This window comes from Lynx canadensis, chromosome A1, assembly GCF_007474595.2.
Source record: "Lynx canadensis isolate LIC74 chromosome A1, mLynCan4.pri.v2, whole genome shotgun sequence".
Classification (NCBI taxonomy): Eukaryota; Metazoa; Chordata; class Mammalia; order Carnivora; family Felidae; genus Lynx; species Lynx canadensis.
Genome location: NC_044303.2, coordinates 28,271,674 through 28,290,344, shown reverse-complemented (window position 1 = coordinate 28,290,344; position 18,671 = coordinate 28,271,674). Strand labels below are relative to the sequence as shown.

At 37.7% G+C, this 18,671-nt stretch overlaps 1 protein-coding gene across 3 annotated transcripts in view; it reads left to right on the top strand.

Moving 5' to 3' along the window:
- Positions 1–18,671, top strand: part of DGKH (diacylglycerol kinase eta) — a 184,537-nt gene that overhangs the window by 89,359 nt on the left and 76,507 nt on the right. For all 3 annotated transcript variants that reach the window (XM_030311579.1, XM_030311572.1, XM_030311589.1), the window contains 2 exons: positions 14,983–15,087; positions 15,390–15,522. In XM_030311579.1, coding sequence (XP_030167439.1) covers positions 14,983–15,087; positions 15,390–15,522 — 238 coding nt within the window. The remainder of the gene's footprint in view (positions 1–14,982; positions 15,088–15,389; positions 15,523–18,671) is intronic.

The following is an 18,671-nucleotide window of genomic DNA, read 5'->3' as shown; positions in this document are numbered from 1 at the left end:
TTTCTCAAGGTTGGGTGGCTGATAGCTATATACAGCTAATGTAGAATTTGGGGCTCCCGGCTCTTGGGGTTTGTTGGGAGTAGGCAAGGAGTGGATTTAGAGATTCCCAGGCACTTTGCACACACTGTCTCATTCTACCAAACAGCAAGAGCTAAGTGACCATCCTTCAAGAATGCTATTGGAGAGACCTTTGCATGGTGTGTGTATGTGGCAAGGAGTGAGGGGAGATGGTGGGGACTGAAATTTCTTGCATACCCAAAGACTGTCTTCTTTACCACTGGATCCCCAGGGTTAACACAAGGCCTGGAACAGAGGGGAAAGACAATAAGTATTTGTTGAACAAAGGAAGGAATGTGCTGTTGAATGAATGAATGATAGACCCTAGTTTTCCTTTCAGAGAAATGTGTCATTTCAAGTTTTAGCTTAAAGCACACAGTTTCCTCATTTCTCCTCAATGATGACGGATTATAATATACCCATAAATATTTGTATCCTCGTTGAACTCTTTACATCATGACCAGATGATGTTTATGCTAACAATAAGTCTTAAAAACACGATTCTTGCCTGTGACTGATGATTGCAGTGGTCTCAAAATTATCTGATGCCTGATAATGGCAAACCACATATTTTTTATGTCTCTGTGGCTAACCTATTTTATAGCGCTCTAAAATGATACCACATTAATGCAATCTGAGTGGTTGTTTTGCCTCTTAAAATTGACTTATATGTAGTGTAGATGGCTTTATACTATGAAAGCTGATAATTTAAAAGTGGAGTTTGAAATTTGCATTCTTTTTTCTCTAACTTGGACATCAGGCTTTTAGAAATGAAATGCGTTATCATTGTTTCTGTAAGTACATCATGTTTATCTTTTCATGTAACGATATAACATCTTTTCCAAGAGTATAGCCTGGAGAAATACTTCTTTAAAGTTATTATGAGCTTCCTCAGACCAAAGTTCTAGGCAGCAAGAAACTATTGGTCCTTTTGTAGCTAAACTAAAAACTTGGAGTGCTCTATTTGTTAGGCTCATAATGTAAGAAAAGCTATCAGGGCAAACCTGCTAATCCTTCTCCCCTTGAGAACCTTTGTAGGAATTTAGAGTTGCTGTTTTGTACAAGTAGATTGTTGTTCACGTGAATATGTTTCAGGTTGTACATGCCTTTTCAGGATGGATAAAAGCATGCCTACCACCAAGGACTCACAGGTCTGTCCTCAAAAGTGCTACTGAAAAACCTCCAAAAGACTTTAACCTGAGGTTTAATACAATATGACCAAGATACACACTTCACAGGATTGATTGTAAAGAAGGTTTTTTAAGTCCTTGGGTTCATCAGTGGCTTCCCTGCCCACGCTATCCAGAATTAGCAGAGGTCATGAAAGGTACTGTTTATGTATGCCAAGGCATATGGACAAGGCTACTTACCCACTGCAATAGCACAAGATTGGAAATACCCCAAATGTTTAAGTTAGAGACTGGTTGAAATGAATTATGAAATATTTCACAGAGTACAGTGTTATGCAACCGTGAAGAAGAAGGAGTCTGCTCTGTGTATAATAATGCACACCGAACTCCAAGTTGTGATCAGTGTGAAAAGCCAGATGTAGAACAGTGAGCATGTGTAAAATGTTACTCTGTGTTTGTTACTCTGTGCTTGTTTGTGTGTATGTGCAGGCAGCTATACATTTAAACCTTGAAAGATCGTGTATTTGTTGTATATACAGAGCATTTCTCTGGAGAGATACGTAGAAGCTGACAGATATGTGCCTTCAGGAAGGAGACTTAGTAGCTGGGGGCAGGCTTGGGAGGGAGATGTATTTTTCGTCCTAAATATATTTTGAACGTTTTTGTTTGTGTCACAAATCCTTATTACTTATTCAAGAAAAGTTCTAAGTGCTACATGAGAGCCCTTTCTGGCAACTTCTTATCAGATGCATTTGACAAGAGTTATGGATTTAGCAGGAAGCCCATGTTGGACACTGTGCTACTGTTCAAGCAAACCATCATAAAGGCCATCTGTAACGGGAGGGAAGGAAGAGGTGCATGAGAGATCTTGTGGGAAAGACTGGAGAGCCATGGCCAACAGGAAAGGAAGGAGGAGAGGAGGAAACTAACATAGAGTTGTTGAATTTGGGAGGACTGCTATATAAATGATGCCTTTAATTACAGGTAGAAAACAAGAATACAAGTAGGCTTGTGGGGAGTGAAAAGAAGGCACTGTGAATTAGACACTGAGAATTTGAAATGATGGTAAGGTATCTTGGCAATGTCTAGTAGGCAATTGAAAGATGCTTTAAAAACTATTAAAATGGCTTAAAGTACTCCTTTGGTATCATGTTCATGGCTCTTTGTAAGTTTCTAGCATATCCGGTGTCTTCTCTATTCCTTAAGTATGATTGTGGTGTAATGGAAAATTTAGGTTTTGGAAATGTTTTAGTTTTGTGGTGACTGGTACAAACAAGATAATTATTTTGTTTTGAACTTTCCCATTACATATGTGTTCTGTACAAAGCAATTTACGGTTACAAACAAATAGAGCTTGTGCCAAGGGAATGAGGCTAATGCTTTGTTCCAATCTCTGGTACATTCTGAAAATATTAAATGTGTGGTAAAACTTTTAATGTGTCCATTAACTAGTACTCATGGCTAATTTACAGCAGAAGTGTGTGTGATAGCTTACATAAATAATTTCTAAAATCACTGTGATCCTTGTTATTGTGATTACTGCTAAGAAAAAACCCTCTCAGTTTCCAATGTACAGTGTGATACTTTCCGATACTATATATGATTATATATCTTGTCAATATTTTGTTTTGTAAAGGTGCCTGGTTTGCAGAGACCTATCTATGTTAGCAAATTTTCTCCTTCTCCTTCTTCTTCTCCTTCACCTTCTCCTTCACCTTCTCCTTCAACTTCTTCTTCTTCCTGTTGTTATCATCATTATCATTATCATTATTATTAATTTACCAGCACCTTTTCTTGCTCATCTTTAAAGAATCTCCAAGTATGTATCGGATCGAGATATAACTGTACAGTTGCCCTGATCATTTTTAAGAGAAGAAAAAGTGAGCAGCATGTGAAGCCTTTTCTGCCTGTTTGTCCAGGGTAATGTCAGTAAACTATTTGATATTCCTTCCTTGCTAGTAGATGGCTAGGGAGGCAGACAGAATTCATTTTCAAATCCTACATGGACCTTTCATATGAAACATGGAATGAGATAATATATGTGATCATATTGACAGCAAAGCACTCTGAAAGTGTAAAATCTGCAAAAGTAATCATTCTGCTTATTTATCAAGATTACGGCCCCCTACACCCTTCTTATTTTTCAAGAACTTAACTATTAATTCTTCTGAGGAAAGGTTGTTTGCATCCATGGATAGTAATTAGAATTATGAATATAATAGGAAAATAGATTGTAGTCTCATTGATTTCCCAGTTCACTATTACAATAGCAAAAGCTGTAATTGTGTATCATAGTTATTTTATGAGTGTGGCAGGCTGAAGAATGGATCCCAAAGATATTTACATCCTTATTAATGTCTGTAACCTGTGAATGTCACTTTATATGGTGCAGAGGACCTTGTAGTTTTGATCATGTTAAGGATCTTGAGATGAGATCATTCTGGATTATCAGTGGGTCCTGTGTAATCACAGGGGCCCTTGTAAAAGGGAGGCAGGAGGAATTAGTCAGGGAATATGTGAAGTTGGCTTGGTGCAAGGAAGGGGCCATGAACCAATGAATGAGGGTAGCCTCTAGAAGAGGAAAAAACAAGGTTCTTCCCTACAGCCTCCAGAAGGAATGCAGCCCTTTGGACACCTTGACTTTAAACTTCTTACCACCACAACTGAAGAGAATTTGTTCAGCAGCAACAGGAAACTAATGCCATAGGGATTGATCAAACATTAATAACTACAGTTTTTTTTGAATTCTAAGAAACTATTAATACCAACTTGAATCCAAACTTTCTTTATCAAAGTCTTCAAAGAAGCAGTGGTTTATTATTATACATGTAATTTACATATATAAATGATAGAATAGGATACCCCAGTAAGCATCACGGAAAGTCTCTCTTGATAGACTCCCTGAGGCCTTTGCCATGGCCTTTCTCCAGAGAGAGCAGGGCAAGGCAGCGAAGCCTGCACAGGGACCACCTTTTTCTTCTGCGGTTTCACTATGTCCTTCTATCTTTGGTTCTCCAGTGAACCAGAGGCTTCTGGGTAGTTCCAAGTAGGTCCTTTACTCTGCAACAGAATCTTAAAGACTAGATAGTCCCCAAAAGATTTTAAATAGATGGCTTTCTTTAACACTTTCTGTATAGATTCTAACACGATATGAATTAGACCATGTTGAATTCATTTCCTTGTTTGAAACCTGGGTCCTGTCAGCTTACATGTCTCTATTTTATTGTTAATATTTTATTAAATGCTTTCAGTAAAATTTTGATTTTAGAGTATTTTGGATTTTTACATTGAAATAAAGGAAAAATTCACTTTTTAGAATGTGAGATACATTGGAAATCCTGGGTATGTAATGAGAAGGTTGGTACTTGATAGCATTGAAATCTGTGCTTCCTTTTTTCATGGAAACATATCAGAATTTATGTTTTATTTATATTTAATACTTTAAGGCAGTAGAAAAAAACAATATTAGGTTATAGAGGAAAATCAGATTAACATGGACAATGACTTTGTTATGAAGCCATTATTCTTAGTCAAGAAGCAGGTTTTGTGCTGACCTAATCTTAAGCAGAGTCATCAAAGCTCAATAATTATGGAAGTCGATGGGGCGCCTGGGTGGCTCAGTCAATTGAATGTCCAACTTTGGCTCAGGTCACAAGCTCACAGTTTGTGGGTTTGAGCCCCACGTTGGGCTCTGTGCTGGCAGTTCGCAGCCTGGAGCCTGCTTCAGATTCTGTGTCTCCCTCTCTCTCTGCCCCTCCCCTGCTGGTGCTCTGTCTCTCTCTGTCTCTCAAAAATAAATAAACATTTAAAAATAAAAAAAAAGAATTATGGAAGTTGGGGTACCTGGCTGGCTGTCTGTTAAGCATCCAGCTCTTGACTTCAGCTCAAGTCATGGTCTCACAGTTAGTGAGATTGAGCCCCAGTTCAGGCTCCTCACTAACAGTACAGAACCTGCTTGGGATTCTCTATCTCCCTCTCTCTCTCTGCCCCTCCCCTGCTCATGCTCTCTCTCTCTCTCTCTCTCAAAATAAATAAACAAACCTAAAAAAAAAAAAAGAATTATGCAAGTAAGATTTGCAACGTTGTCTTCAGCTCAGTCCATCCCACCCCATCTCACTCAGTGATTGGAAGACTTACCTCTTCAGCTTCTATGGACATTTCAGGTCATTTGATTAAGGAGACCACATTATTCATCTAATTTGAGTTTGATACAAGAGAAGGCCATAAAAGGTCAGAAACTTGAGTCCTGGCAGGTATGGTCTGCAAGTTGAGTACAGAGCAAGGATTGAATAGAGCCTATATCCCTAAGACACCCAGGTCCCTCACCTCCTTAGTTCCTTGAAGAGTTTTGCTTGGGGTTCCCCGATGTTTGGGTACAGTTGTTTTCACTGTGAAAACTTTCAAATATATACAAACTCAGGGTAACTGTGAACCCCACATTCCCATTGCCCAGCTCCTGCTGCCGTCTGTGTGTTGCCACATTGCTTCATCTCGTCTCTCTCTTTCCCTGTTTTCTCTGGAATGTTTTAAAGCAAACCTTTCACACCATTCTACTTGACCCCTCATTCTTCAGTAGGCGTTGCTAGATTTTAACTCTGCTTCTTTTCCATCGTTCTTCTCAGACAAAGCCTGGATATGCAGAAGCTGCGGAAGAGAGAGATTGCCCGTAGTTTCTGAATTTAGTATTTCGCAGTGAAGGAATAATCTTTTCTTTTGATTTTGATTTTACTTTACTTGTTATAACACTGCTATTACTGTTTTGTTAACTTCTCATATAAGGAGTGTATTAGCTAATTGTAGACAACCCCTTTAGTATCTACATTTGTTTTTTTCTCTTCAATGTATTGTAACAAAACTAATTCCATACTTAATTTACAGAGCTGATTAAAGAATCAATGAGATATTGTCTTTTTGCCATAAGTTTGTAGTCAAGTATTCCTGTAGATAAGAAGACAGACATCTTCTTGGCAAAGACGTTCTGCTCTTGTCCAGAGGTCTTTTTCCTTTCTATAATTAGTAGATTTCTCAGAATAATAGTTTTACATATTTACAAAAAAACTTCCATCAAAATTGATTCTGTCCATACTTGCACTTCTTTGTAGAATTTTGTCATGAATTTCATATTATGCTACAGAATTCTCAAAATTTTTTTTAATGTTTATTTATTTTTGAGAGAGAGACAGAGACAGAGACAGAGACAGAGCATGAGCGGGGGAGGGGCAGAGAGAGAGGGAGACACAGAATCCGAAGCAGGCTCCAGGCTCTGAGCTGTCAGCACGGAGCACGACGCAGGGCTCGAACTCACGAACCGTGAGCCGAAGCCAGACGCCCAACCGACTGCACCACCCAGGCGCCCCTATGCTACAGAATTCTCAATTATTTATACCAAAGTTTAGGTAATTACTTGAGTTATAGCTTCATTTTTGAAGTTAATGTTATATATACAAATGATATATAACTTCTCCTTAGAAAAGTAAGCAGCATTGGGGCAGACTTCCCTGTGTTCATGACTAATGCCTCCCTCTTTATTTTGAGAACCTATGCAGATGTTTGGTACTTCCTAGTCTACATTACAGGAATGCCCACAAAGATCAGTACGTTGTTATTCAGCTAGAATGACTCATCCATTGGAAGGATGATCAGTCAGCCAAAACCAGAAGGGTAGAATGACTTTCAAAGATCCTCTTTAACTTTCAGTAAAGGGTGTGTATGTGTGTTTTGTGTATAAATCTAAATATAGTTCTAAATAGACATCTGAAAAAATTTGTAAAGCATTCTGAAAGGGAATAGGAAGACCTTAGTTCAGCATCCAAGCCATATGATTTAGGATCCTGTTCACAATAGTGTGCTATCGGCATGGCAGGATTTCCCTATAAATTCCAGCAATGGGTTAATAATTGGCTCTTGAGTGTATGTGAATTACCTGTCAACCTCAGTCTTATCGTTAGCCCACTACATCTTTGTATGTTATTTTACATCATTTGACATATTGTTAAATGTGTGCTCTGCGATTTTATGGAACTACTCTCTTCACGAGCACGTAATGCAGATTCCACAGTGTTTACAGCTATATCATGAGTGTTTACTATATTGCAGCAGTATAATAATGTCTCTTCCTAATATACAATTCTGTTATTTTACAGACTTAAATTATACTATCTGTTGAAAATGTCCATAGCTCTTCCTTTGCCAGATGCGCATTTGTTGTGACTGTACTTTTCTTAGTCTCCCACTAAAATTCAAGCATCATTTGGGAGAAAATACGCATTGAATCTTTATCATCTGGTAGTGCCTCAGAAAAATTTACTTTTAGGTCAGAAGTTGTCATCTTAGAAAATAGATGGGACTCGGGGCAACTGGGTGATGAAACAGTGAAGTATTGATCCCAGAAGAAAAAGGAGTCAGTCTATCTATGCAGGACTTGCGAACTCAAATGCCTCCAGGGGCCACTTGGTAATTTAAGTGTATGAAGTGGCCAGCTGAAGAAAATAGGTCTAAGCTGCTTGTACTGTGAGGAGCAAAGTACCTGTCTAAAATGGATTTTAACTTGTTGTTTTATAACTCACCACTTCTGGGTTCAAACAGATTGACCGAACAAAAACATCAGAGGTCATCATTTGGTGACCTCTGTTATATCCCTTGGGGTGCTGTAGGTGGTAGACTATTTCAGATTGATAGCATACAAAGGAATTCTGTTAGGTACAGATGAGAACACTGGAAATTGGGGAGCAGAAGGGTCCTGAAAAGGGAGATACGGAGCCATAAAGATTAACAGCACTCTCTCTGCATTACTTAGACCAGATCCTGACTTGATTAACGGACAGGTTGGATGCTTCCATTGCCCTTCACGGCTGATAAGCAAAGATGTGCATCAGAATCACCTGTATAGCTTTGCCAAACTACTGATTACATCTGAAATTATCCATGCCTCCCTCCAAAATGAGATTTCGATTTACCGAGTCTGGTTTGGAGCATGACTAGCTAAGTTTTGTATATTTTATAAAAACTCTTAGCTCCATGCGGGTGCACCCATGTGGTTGAGGACCTGTGCTCTTGGATGTAGAGTGCCCCGGGCCACTTTGAAATAAGGGAGTAAATGTCTCTACCCTCATGATACTCACTTAGGATGAGAGACTACATTGCATTCTGGCGCATTTAAATTGTTCAAGTGAATTATTTCCTTTCATACAAGAGGAATGAAAAAATCAACATACACCACTTAAGAGTTGGATATACATATTTGAGGGAGGCTGGAAGAGGCAGGTATGTTAAGACCCAGCATTTGGCAACTTCAAGTATAGCAAACCTAGTTTTAAAAAGACATAATTCTACCTGATTTGGCTTTAACAAAAGTCAAATTACATCCCCTAAGTTATAAAAATTCAGGCAATAGAAAATTGTTACGAGTACACTTAGACTTCCTGTTAGTTCTGCTATCCAAGAAAGACTTCTCACTGCATATGAATTATTATTTCAATCAGGCAGTTCAGGATTAATCACTAAGGATAAAAAAAATAAGTACTGCATTTCATATAAATGGAATCACACAGTATGTGGTCTTTTGTAACTGGCTCCTTTCATTTGGCATAATGTTTTTAAGGTTCATCCATGTTGCAATGCTGTCCATCTCTTTTCTTTTTAATTTTTTTTTTAACGTTTATTTTATTTTTGAGACAGGGAGAGACAGAGCATGAACAGGGGAGGGTCAGAAAGAGGGAGACACAGAATCGGAAGCAGGCTCCAGGCTCTGAGCTGTCAGCACAGAGCCCGACGCGAGGCTAGAACTCACGGACCGCGAGATCGTGACCTGAGCCGAAGTCGGACGCTTAACCGACTGAGCCACCCAGGCGCCCCTGTCCATCTCTTTTCTTACTCCATGTTTTAAAGTTTCCCTTTTTTATTTTTGCCATGACATCTCTAGAAAGTGATACTGATTTTGAATTTCAAGTCGGGATAGCAGGATAACTTTATAGATGAATTTGGGTCAAGAAACTGATTTGATTTAAATGGATTAATTATGTAGTCATTATTGAACATGGCTTCAATTTTGCTTGATGTCAGACCTAGTTTTATTTTTTAATTAAAAAAAGTAATTTTTAATTAAAAAATTAATTTAAAAATATTTAATTTTTTTAATTTGGGTGTAGTTGACACACGATGTTACATTAGCTTCAGGTGTATGGCATAGTGATTTGGCAACTGTAAACATTATGCTGTGCTCACCACCAGGGTAGCTAGCTACCCTCTGTCACCATGCAGTGCTATTACAATGTCATTGACGATATTCCTTATGCTGTGCCTTTTATTTCCATGATGTATTCATTCCATAACTAGAGACAAAGTAGATTCGTTGTTGCCTAGGGCTGGGGGTGGGGCCAGATTCAGAGGAAAATGGGGAGTTACTGTTATTAAGAGGGTTCCTTTTTGACGTGAAAACATTCTAAAATAGATTATGGTGATGGTTGTACAATGCTGTAAATACAATAAAAACCATTGAACTGTACCGTTTAAGCAGATGGATTGAATAGTATTGTGAATTATATCTCAATAAAGCCAGTATTAAAAAATAAAAAGGAAAAGGAAATGTGTATAGTTTATTTTTAAGTATTTTGATAGAGCAGAGGTGATCAGTTTGGTGTAAAGAAATAAGGGTCTCCTAGTGGAAAAAGTTTGTTGGACATTTAAAATTACCACAGAAGTTTGGGGCACCTGGGTGGCTCAGTCAGTTAAGCATCTGACTTTGGCTCGGGTCATGATCTCAAGGTTCGTGAGTTCAAGCCCCGCGTCAAGCTCTGTGCTGACAGCTCAGAGCCTGGAGCCTGCTTTGGATTCTGTCTCTCTCTCTCTCTCTCTCTCTCTCTCTCTCTCTCTCTCTGCTCTTCCCCTGCTAATGCTCTGTCTCTCATTCTCTCAAAAATAAACATAATTTTTTTTTTAAACTGACAAGTAAGCTTAAAAAAAAATTACCACAAAAGTTTGTAAAGTGCCCTTCATTGCAGAATCAAAACTCTAAGTTAGAAGAAGAAACTCTCTATTTGAATGTCTTAAGCATGACACCTACTAGAGAGGGCATGCTGAGCTCTCTCAGTACTGCACAGGGATCTGATGCCCTCCACTCTGCCAAGCCTTTTGCCATCTTATGTTCCTTTTGTGAGGAAGCTGAGACCCAGTGCAGTTAACGGGAGGGGTTTGGGGGGGGGGAGACAATATTTTTCCTAATCTGTTTGTTGATATTTTCCTAGTATCTTCTAAAGAAAACTCATTATCATTATTCTGGTTTTGGTGGTTTGCTAGTCAGTGACTATTTTGTTAGCGAACTGCTTCCAGTTTGTGTTGTCTTGGACTGTGGACCACACTTAAAAAAGAAATATATACATTACAGAAGAAGTCTGTAAATAGATACATAATTGCTGTCAGCGCCAAGAACTGTGATGCTAGTATTTACTGAGCTTTGGTTTCCTAACAGACGCTGTGCTGAATGCTTTACTTGGATGGTCTCACTAATCCCACACCACACTCTGTAGAGCTGGGAGTTAATGCTTTATCCTCACTTAGCAGGTGCAAGACGATGGCTCATAGAGAGGAGGAAACATTGTTCACAGCCGCACAAGTAAGAAAGGACGCTGTTGGTCTTCATTCTAAGTGGGCCTGACTCCAGAATTTGGGCACTGAATCACTATGCTGTTACCTTAATGGCTTCCAATAGGGAATTTGCAGACTAGCAATGCCCTGTAATTCACTTGGCTACAGAAACTTCTGTCATTTCTTAAGTTCTAACAGTGTTGTGGGGAACAAGTAAAATATCTTTAGGACACTGGTTTTCAAACATACTTGCACTTTGCAATTATCTGAAAGTTAAAAAAAAATAAAGCTGGCGGCTGGGTCCCAGCCTCAGATGTTCTGAGTTAAATGGTATGGAGTGTGGCCTGGACATTGGGATTTTTTAAAAAATCTCCCAGGTGATTCTAATGTGCAGCCAACTTTAAGAACTGCTTCGGGGGCGCCTGGGTGGCTCAGTCCAACTTCGGTTCAGGTCATGATCTCAGTTTGTGGGTTTGAGCCCTGTGTCGGGTTCTGTGTTGACAGCTCAGAGCCTGGAGCCTGCTTCAGATTCTGTGTCTCCCTCTCTCTCTGCCCCTCCCCCGCTCACTCTCTGTCTCTGTCTCTCAAAAATAAATAAACATTAAAAAAATTTTTTAAATTAAAAAAAAGAACTCCTGCTTGTGAACAATGCAAAGTTTTAAATTCTTCTGTTAGTAAAAAAAAATAGTGGTTTTGTTACAAAAGTACTACATATTTACTTTAGAAACCATAGACAAACAAAAAATACAATTATGATTCTCTGTAATCCCCTCACTAAAAGATGACCAATACAGTATTTGTGGGTTTTTTTTTCCCTGTGCATGTTTATGTGTTTAAAGTCTTAACTGTAATGTTACTCTTCTATAGAACTTTATGTATTTAATGTCTCCTTTCTTATGTATTTATATGCTTTAGCAGACTAAGAAATTTTTGATTCTTAGTCATAGGTAATAGTGTTGTTGGATTAATAGTAAATAGGCCAATAACTCTCCAAATGGAGCAATATCTCTATTAATGGAGAGTTTGTATATTATTTGAGGTAGCATTTAGGAAACTGATTTAGATGGCTCTCCTATGTGTTCATCTTATACAGCACTTTTTCAGACAAGCAAACCTTGGTTTACCTCCTTATCTCTTTTCTGGACTGTTAAGGCAAAGCCCATATGGTTTGTACCCCTGGGTTCTGGGCTCTGGGCTCTGGGCTCTAGTCTTCTAGACTTCCTGGCCTACGTCCTCCCCCTCAGGCTCAGAGAACCCTCCCTAGGAATAGCCCCCTCCCACACCTCTGTCTTTCCACCTTCCCACACTACTCACCTATCATAATAAAAACGCTGAGTTCAATATACTTTCAGAGTGAGAAGCAAATAATTTTCAGAGTTTGCTGCTTCTCAAATATTTTCCTAATAAAGATTTGGATGAGAAACCACTGTAGTGTAAGGGAGTTTAGTTAGGATAAAACCAGAGCCTGTCAGCTAACAATTATGATTATCCTATTCTTTCCTACAAAGGTGGAATATGAGGAAGAATTCAAATAAAAGGTGGGGAGAGAACTCAGAGCTTTGGTGGGCTGGTGAGGGATTACCCCAGAGGAGAAAGGGTCAATCTGGGAGACTTTATGGGTTTGGTTGGTAAACCAGCCTTGTCTTCAGTTAGGCCCAGACTACTCCAGGCTTTTGGAGGAAGCATTTTTAATACGGTAGCCACAAAACCAGACATCTCTGCATCATGATTTACAAAAGATTTTCTTTTTCATACATATTTCTTGTAACTATAATCAGTGGATTTGTTAATCACCCTTGATCACAAGGCCTATAAATCAAAATTGCTTATAGTTATTTCTGGCTCTTAAAAACGTAACATTTATTTTAAGAATGTGTTATGATCTTTTTTCTAAGTGTTTGTTTATTTTTGAGAGAGAGCAAGCATGTACACATGAGCAGGGTAGGGGCAGAGAAAGAGGGAGACAGAGGCTCCAAAGCAGGCTCTGTGCTGACAGCAGACAGCCTGATGCAGGGCTCGAACTCACCAAGTGTGAGATCACCTCCTGAGCCAAAGTCAGACGCTTAACTGAGCCACCCAGGTGCCCCAAGAATGTGTTATGATGTTTACTTGCTTATTATTGACCACTTTTAAACAAATTTATGTTAAAAGGAGGAAGCTGCAAAATTATACATTTACTTCATTGGCATATCAGTGTGATATACATTGCTGAAATTTTTTTAGGATTGAGCCGTTTATGTAGTTCCAAAAGCTATAAGAAAAATTAGAAGCTGTTTCCCTATTCTTTTTCTCCCCTTTTTGTTGAATTCACGATGACTTATGATGAATATAAAGGCATTAAAGATAGTTAAAACCACCAAATATACTGCTTTCCTTCGAATTCAACAACAACAAAACAAAATCAAAGAATAAAATAACAAGCCTGGTTTATTTATCTGAATAATATTTGTCTCACTACAAGATCATAATGAAAGAGAGGGAATCCTTAAAGTTCATCATATAGTGTAGTAACTAACTAACTAACTAACTAACTAACTAAATAAATAAATGAAAATAAATGCTAGAGGTAAATACTTATTCAGGTAAATGTCAGATTTATTCAGTCAGTCCAGTGTAAGTGGGAGATTTCTGGAGTACCATGCCAGTCATCAGAGCCAGGAGAGTATTATGATATAATGGTATCTCTTCTGCTGCATTGGATGAGCTGTCCTAGAAAAACATTTTGAAGCAATAAAGCATCCATTTAGCTCCTGAGTAATGAGGGAGTCAGTGCTCTTTCATTAACTATTTATTCAGGAAAAGAAGTGACCAACTGCTGAAAAGCTTTATCCAAAGAGGGTAGTGGAAAACAGAAGAAAATGCAGAAGTGAGGTTCTGTTCAGTTTCATATGCAATTAACAAATACCCAAAGCTGAACGGTTGATGCTTCTCCTCCATGTGACTTCTGGCTGACTGTATTTAAGTGTGAGTGCCTGTCAGATGTATGAAAGGGCCCCTTGGTTTAAGGAAGGATTGTGCAGTCTACACTAAAGACCAAAGAAAGGAAGCAATGAGCGGTGAGTAGCTAAGATTGGGCTGGTGTCTACAGTTTTAAATAATGGACTTATTTCCTATGATGAACAGTACTGATTTGAGGCACGCTGGTTTACTCCTGTTGGGAATTGTTCCTTTTATTTTTAGGTGATTATTCCTTTTTCATGACTTCAGAAATCTGTGCTATAATGAAGTATGTAGATTATCACTCGATCAAATGGCTTCCAACTTAAGAAAAGTTATTTGCTATATAAATATATAACTTATTATTTGGAAATAGTTTCTAGGTGTGTGTGTAAATTTTGCTCTTCTTCCACAAGTATATAAGTAGTCCCTTCTTTGCAGTGAATGCTTAGGACTTAGCAACTTCAAGATTACAAACAGAATATTGTATTCACACATAAATAGGGCTAATTTCAAGCCATTTCAGAATCTCACTTTGGAGCACTTTTGATGCTATAACAGCACAAAGCCTTCATTTCATTTTCTGTAAGACTCTTGGTCTGTGTTCTTTAGTGACATGAAAAAAGATAAGAGTCACAATTATTTTCTTCCCTTAAAGCCAACCGAAGGGTTTTTATGTTAATTCTTCCCTCCCTGGCTCTCGCTAAAAAGTAGTATAGGGGAATTCTATACAACGAAGACACAATCCTTCATATAAATCATATTAAAATAGACAGTGGAAATGGTATGTAAATCCCACATTATTTAATAACAGAATATTGTTGATATTGTCAAAAACCAATTATGAATCATTCCATGTTGCATTCCTCTGGTTTTCAATTTTTTTTTATTTCCATACCAAAAACTATGTACTAATTTGAAGCTTACCATGAATTATTTCGAAGCATACTTAAAATCACTTTTCAAGATACCTTCCATGAAGTAAGAATACATTGTTGATTTGGATTCACAGCCTTTGGTAATGGACTAAAAAAGTCTAAATAGCAGTGAGCTTAAAGACAAGAAATTCCTCCTTAGAACTAAGTTTTCTTTCCTAGACCCCATTGTATCATACTCAGAGAAAGAAAATTATTTACGTTACAGAGACTCTCACTTGCTTCATCAAGGAAATGAGGACTCTGAGTTTAGAAATACAATTTCCTCGCGCGATTGCTAAGTTTTGCAGTAATCTGTCCTTTCGGTGATTAACAATCATTAGATTGAATTCCCCTTTCAGATAATCACTCCCTTCAGAAGACTAATGCTGTGCGCTGAGAACAGGAAGGAAATGGAGGATTGGATGAGCTCACTGAAGTCTGTCCAGACCAGAGAGCCTTACGAGGTAAAGTGGCTTCTCTTCTGGTGCCTCATGTTCTTAGAAAACCAATGTTATCTGAAGAACTAAAGCTATATTCCACAAAGCAAAGTATGTGTAGATTCATTAAGTAACTTGCTTAAATCTGATATTGACATTTCTTCCTTTTTTTCTTTTTTTTCTTTTTTTTTTTTTTTTTACTTAAAGGAGAGTGTTCTTGTTGTAAAAATTACGGATTTGAAACTTTAATCATAACTCATGCATTCCAAATGTTAACTCACTCTCGTCTCCTTCTCTTGTTTGCCAAACCTGTGTCTCGTTGTTTCTAGGTGGCCCAGTTTAACGTGGAACATTTCTCAGGGATGCATAACTGGTACGCTTGCTCCCATGCCCGACCCACTTTCTGTAACGTGTGCAGAGAGAGTCTTTCTGGAGTCACCTCCCACGGCCTGTCCTGCGAAGGTACTGTAGCGCCCAGCCTGTGTTCTCCCTCAGCACTGACCACTGTGGCACGATGCTGCCACATCTTGTGGGTACTTCTGTGCCACGAACAGAGAAACATCACCCCAGGGAAACGTTTCCCTCGGGTGGGAGCTGCATCTGGGAGCACCTCAGTGGGAACACAGTGTTTAAGTTTCACTGCAGCTTAAAGTGGAGCTCAGAGCACACAGGACTGATGGGGAAATATTTTACCGAGAGAAAGATGATACCTATCATTAGGAAGGAAGTAGAAATCAAAATGTAGCATTTCGCTCCCGAGGAACTAGCAGGTGCTCCACAAAACATCTCTAGACTTTGTCTATCATGCTGGTTTTCTAGAATTCTTTTTCTGTTCTGAATTGATTGCGGAGAACAAAACTTTCAGTGAGGACAGCACATACGCTGACAGAATTTCTATTGTTTGTTATTTCTATTGTTATTTCTATTTCATTATTTTTTTTAACTTTTTAAAATGTTTTTTTATTATTTTTGAGAGAGAGAGAGACAGACAGACAGACAGACAGAATGCGAGGGGGAGGGGCAGAGAGGGAGACACAGAATCCAAAACAGTTTCCAGGCTTTGAGCTGTCAGCACAGAGCCCGATGAGGGGCTCGAACCCACGAACCTTGAGATCATGACCTGAGCCAAAGTCAGATGCTTAACCTACTGAGCCACCCAGGCGCCCTTCTATTTCGTTATTTTAAATGTTTTCTTTTATTTCATTTTATGTTTCATTTACATGGAGGCCATCCTTTTCTAAAAATAAGGCCAATGCTGTAGTTTTCGTGTTAGGATTTGTGCATTTCTTAATTAAAAAGCAGTGACCAATAGAAGCAAATATACTAATAATTACCAAAAGAAAACTCATAACTTCTTTAGATTTATTTAATTCCGTACCTCAGTGAGCACACTTTACTTTCTGAACTATATCTAATATTAATACTGGCTTTTTTTACTCTAATACAGAAACGTCTTGATTTTGAATAGCTTTCTATTCTTGAATAATAAAATAATAATAGAGTCACAGTTTTCGTTCATTTTAAGGTATAAAATCTGAGATACATCATAGTTCCAGCTATTTAATATGAGACAGCACAGAGGTTGAGAATAGAGTTCCTCAGTTTTACCCTCAGCGTTCTGGTTCCGCTCCCAGCATTGCAAACGGTGACCAGGAGAAATAGTTCCACTGTTTTTGACTTTCATTTCCTCATATGTAAAACAGAGATAATAGTCATTTATACTATGTAGAGATACTATGAAAATTAAGTGAGAGAATATAAACAGGAAAGCTACTTTTCTAGTCAAGTAACTTGGGGAAGTTAGTAGCTGTGCTGTGTAAGAAATCCATCTGGTAAATAATTGAGGATTGCATCATGGCCTGATTGATGCATGAAAATGCATGAAAACAAACACTTGGAAGAGCCATTACATGTGGTTTTTTTTTTTTGGTTTTTGTTTTGTGTTTTTTAGATTTAAACAATGATTGCAAATCAGGTGTAATTACTCTTTATGACTTTAGTAATCTGAAAGGGTTCCTAGCTCTGAGTCTACTCTTACCCGGTCTGTAATACTCAGAGGTGTTCGAAGGTCCCCTTAGTGTTGCCTCCTAACCTCTTATTCCAAAAAAAAAAAAAAAAAAAAAAAAAAAAATGCTAAAAAAAGATATCAGATCTGAGATACTCTGTGGTACTCTTCCGATTTGAGAATTAGGCATTATTAAATATATTTGTTTGTGAATTGAGTTTAAGCTGGGATGACTAAGTCGTTTCTAAACATTTTAAAGGAAAAATGAAAATTACATTAGCTGATGAGAATAAGAAACTTAAAAGTCTTTAAATAAGTTTGTTATGTTATTCTGTTAATAATGAAGTCTTCCTGACTTCTTTATGGTTCTTTATTGTATTTTTAAATAATAGTTTTAGAAAAATGTCTGTTAGTACTCATTTTCTCTGCTAATAAAAATTTTATTTTATTTTTTTTAATGTTTATTTACTTTTGAAAGAGGGAGAGAGAGAGAGAGAGAGAGAGAGCGCCTGAGCAGGAGAAGGACAGAGAGAGAGAGGGAGACACAGAATCCGAAGCAGGCTCCAGGCTCTGAGCTGTCAACACAGAGCCCAGTGTGGAGCTTGAACTCATGAACTGTGAGATCATGATCTGAGCTGAAGTCGGACACTTAACCGACAGAGCCACCCAGGAGCACCCCTCTGCTGATAAAAATTTTAAACCTGTGGCATCCTACCTTGGTATTGTTAGAAATACACCAGAAGGCTTTAAAAATCCCAAGGGTTTTATGAATGTGTAAAGAAGTTACCTTTTTATTTTATGAGGATGTGGTTATTTAGCATAATTTTCTTGTAATCCAAGTTATACTTAAACTTTAGAAACTACCTCCAAATCTGAATAAACTGCTTGCTTGATAAAACAAAAGGCATAGGACACAAGAAGCTTTAAAAGACATAACAAAGATGCAAACACACACAAAAAATTTCATTCAACTGTGACAATGAATAACTTTGTATTGGAATGGAAATCAGTTTCCAGTGTGTGAAACCATCACTAAATTTACTTAATGTGTTTCACAGTAAAACAAGCTGTAATGATTTGTCTTCTGGGTTTGTGTTGAATAACTACTAAAATTGTTATTTTAAAGCCTTGCATACATGAAATATATGAATGAAAAATAGAAGATAGAATACTTTTCGTAAATAATTCCCTAAATCAATTGAGAATGTTAATTATAATTTCAAAGCATAATTGTTCTTCACAATTATTTAAACAGTAATTGAACAAAAAAAAGTAAATGGTGATTTTTTTCTCTTTTAATCAATAACATCAAATATGTTAACATGGGACTCTATGAATTTTTATTATAGCCAGTGTTGAACACTTAGAAAGATTCAGTGTGGTAGACTGGAAATTGCAGATAAAAAATCATAATTTTGTTACTTGTCAGTATATATTTTTAAGTTCTGTGGTTTTGAGATAATGGCTTTATAGGTCAGGGAAAAGTGATTTATTTCACAATAACTTATTTGGAGAAATCTAATTGTCGCCTAACAAAATTAAAGTGTTTATTAATAATTTCCATTCCTCAGTGACCATAATCACAGTCTGGTTTATTTTTTTTATT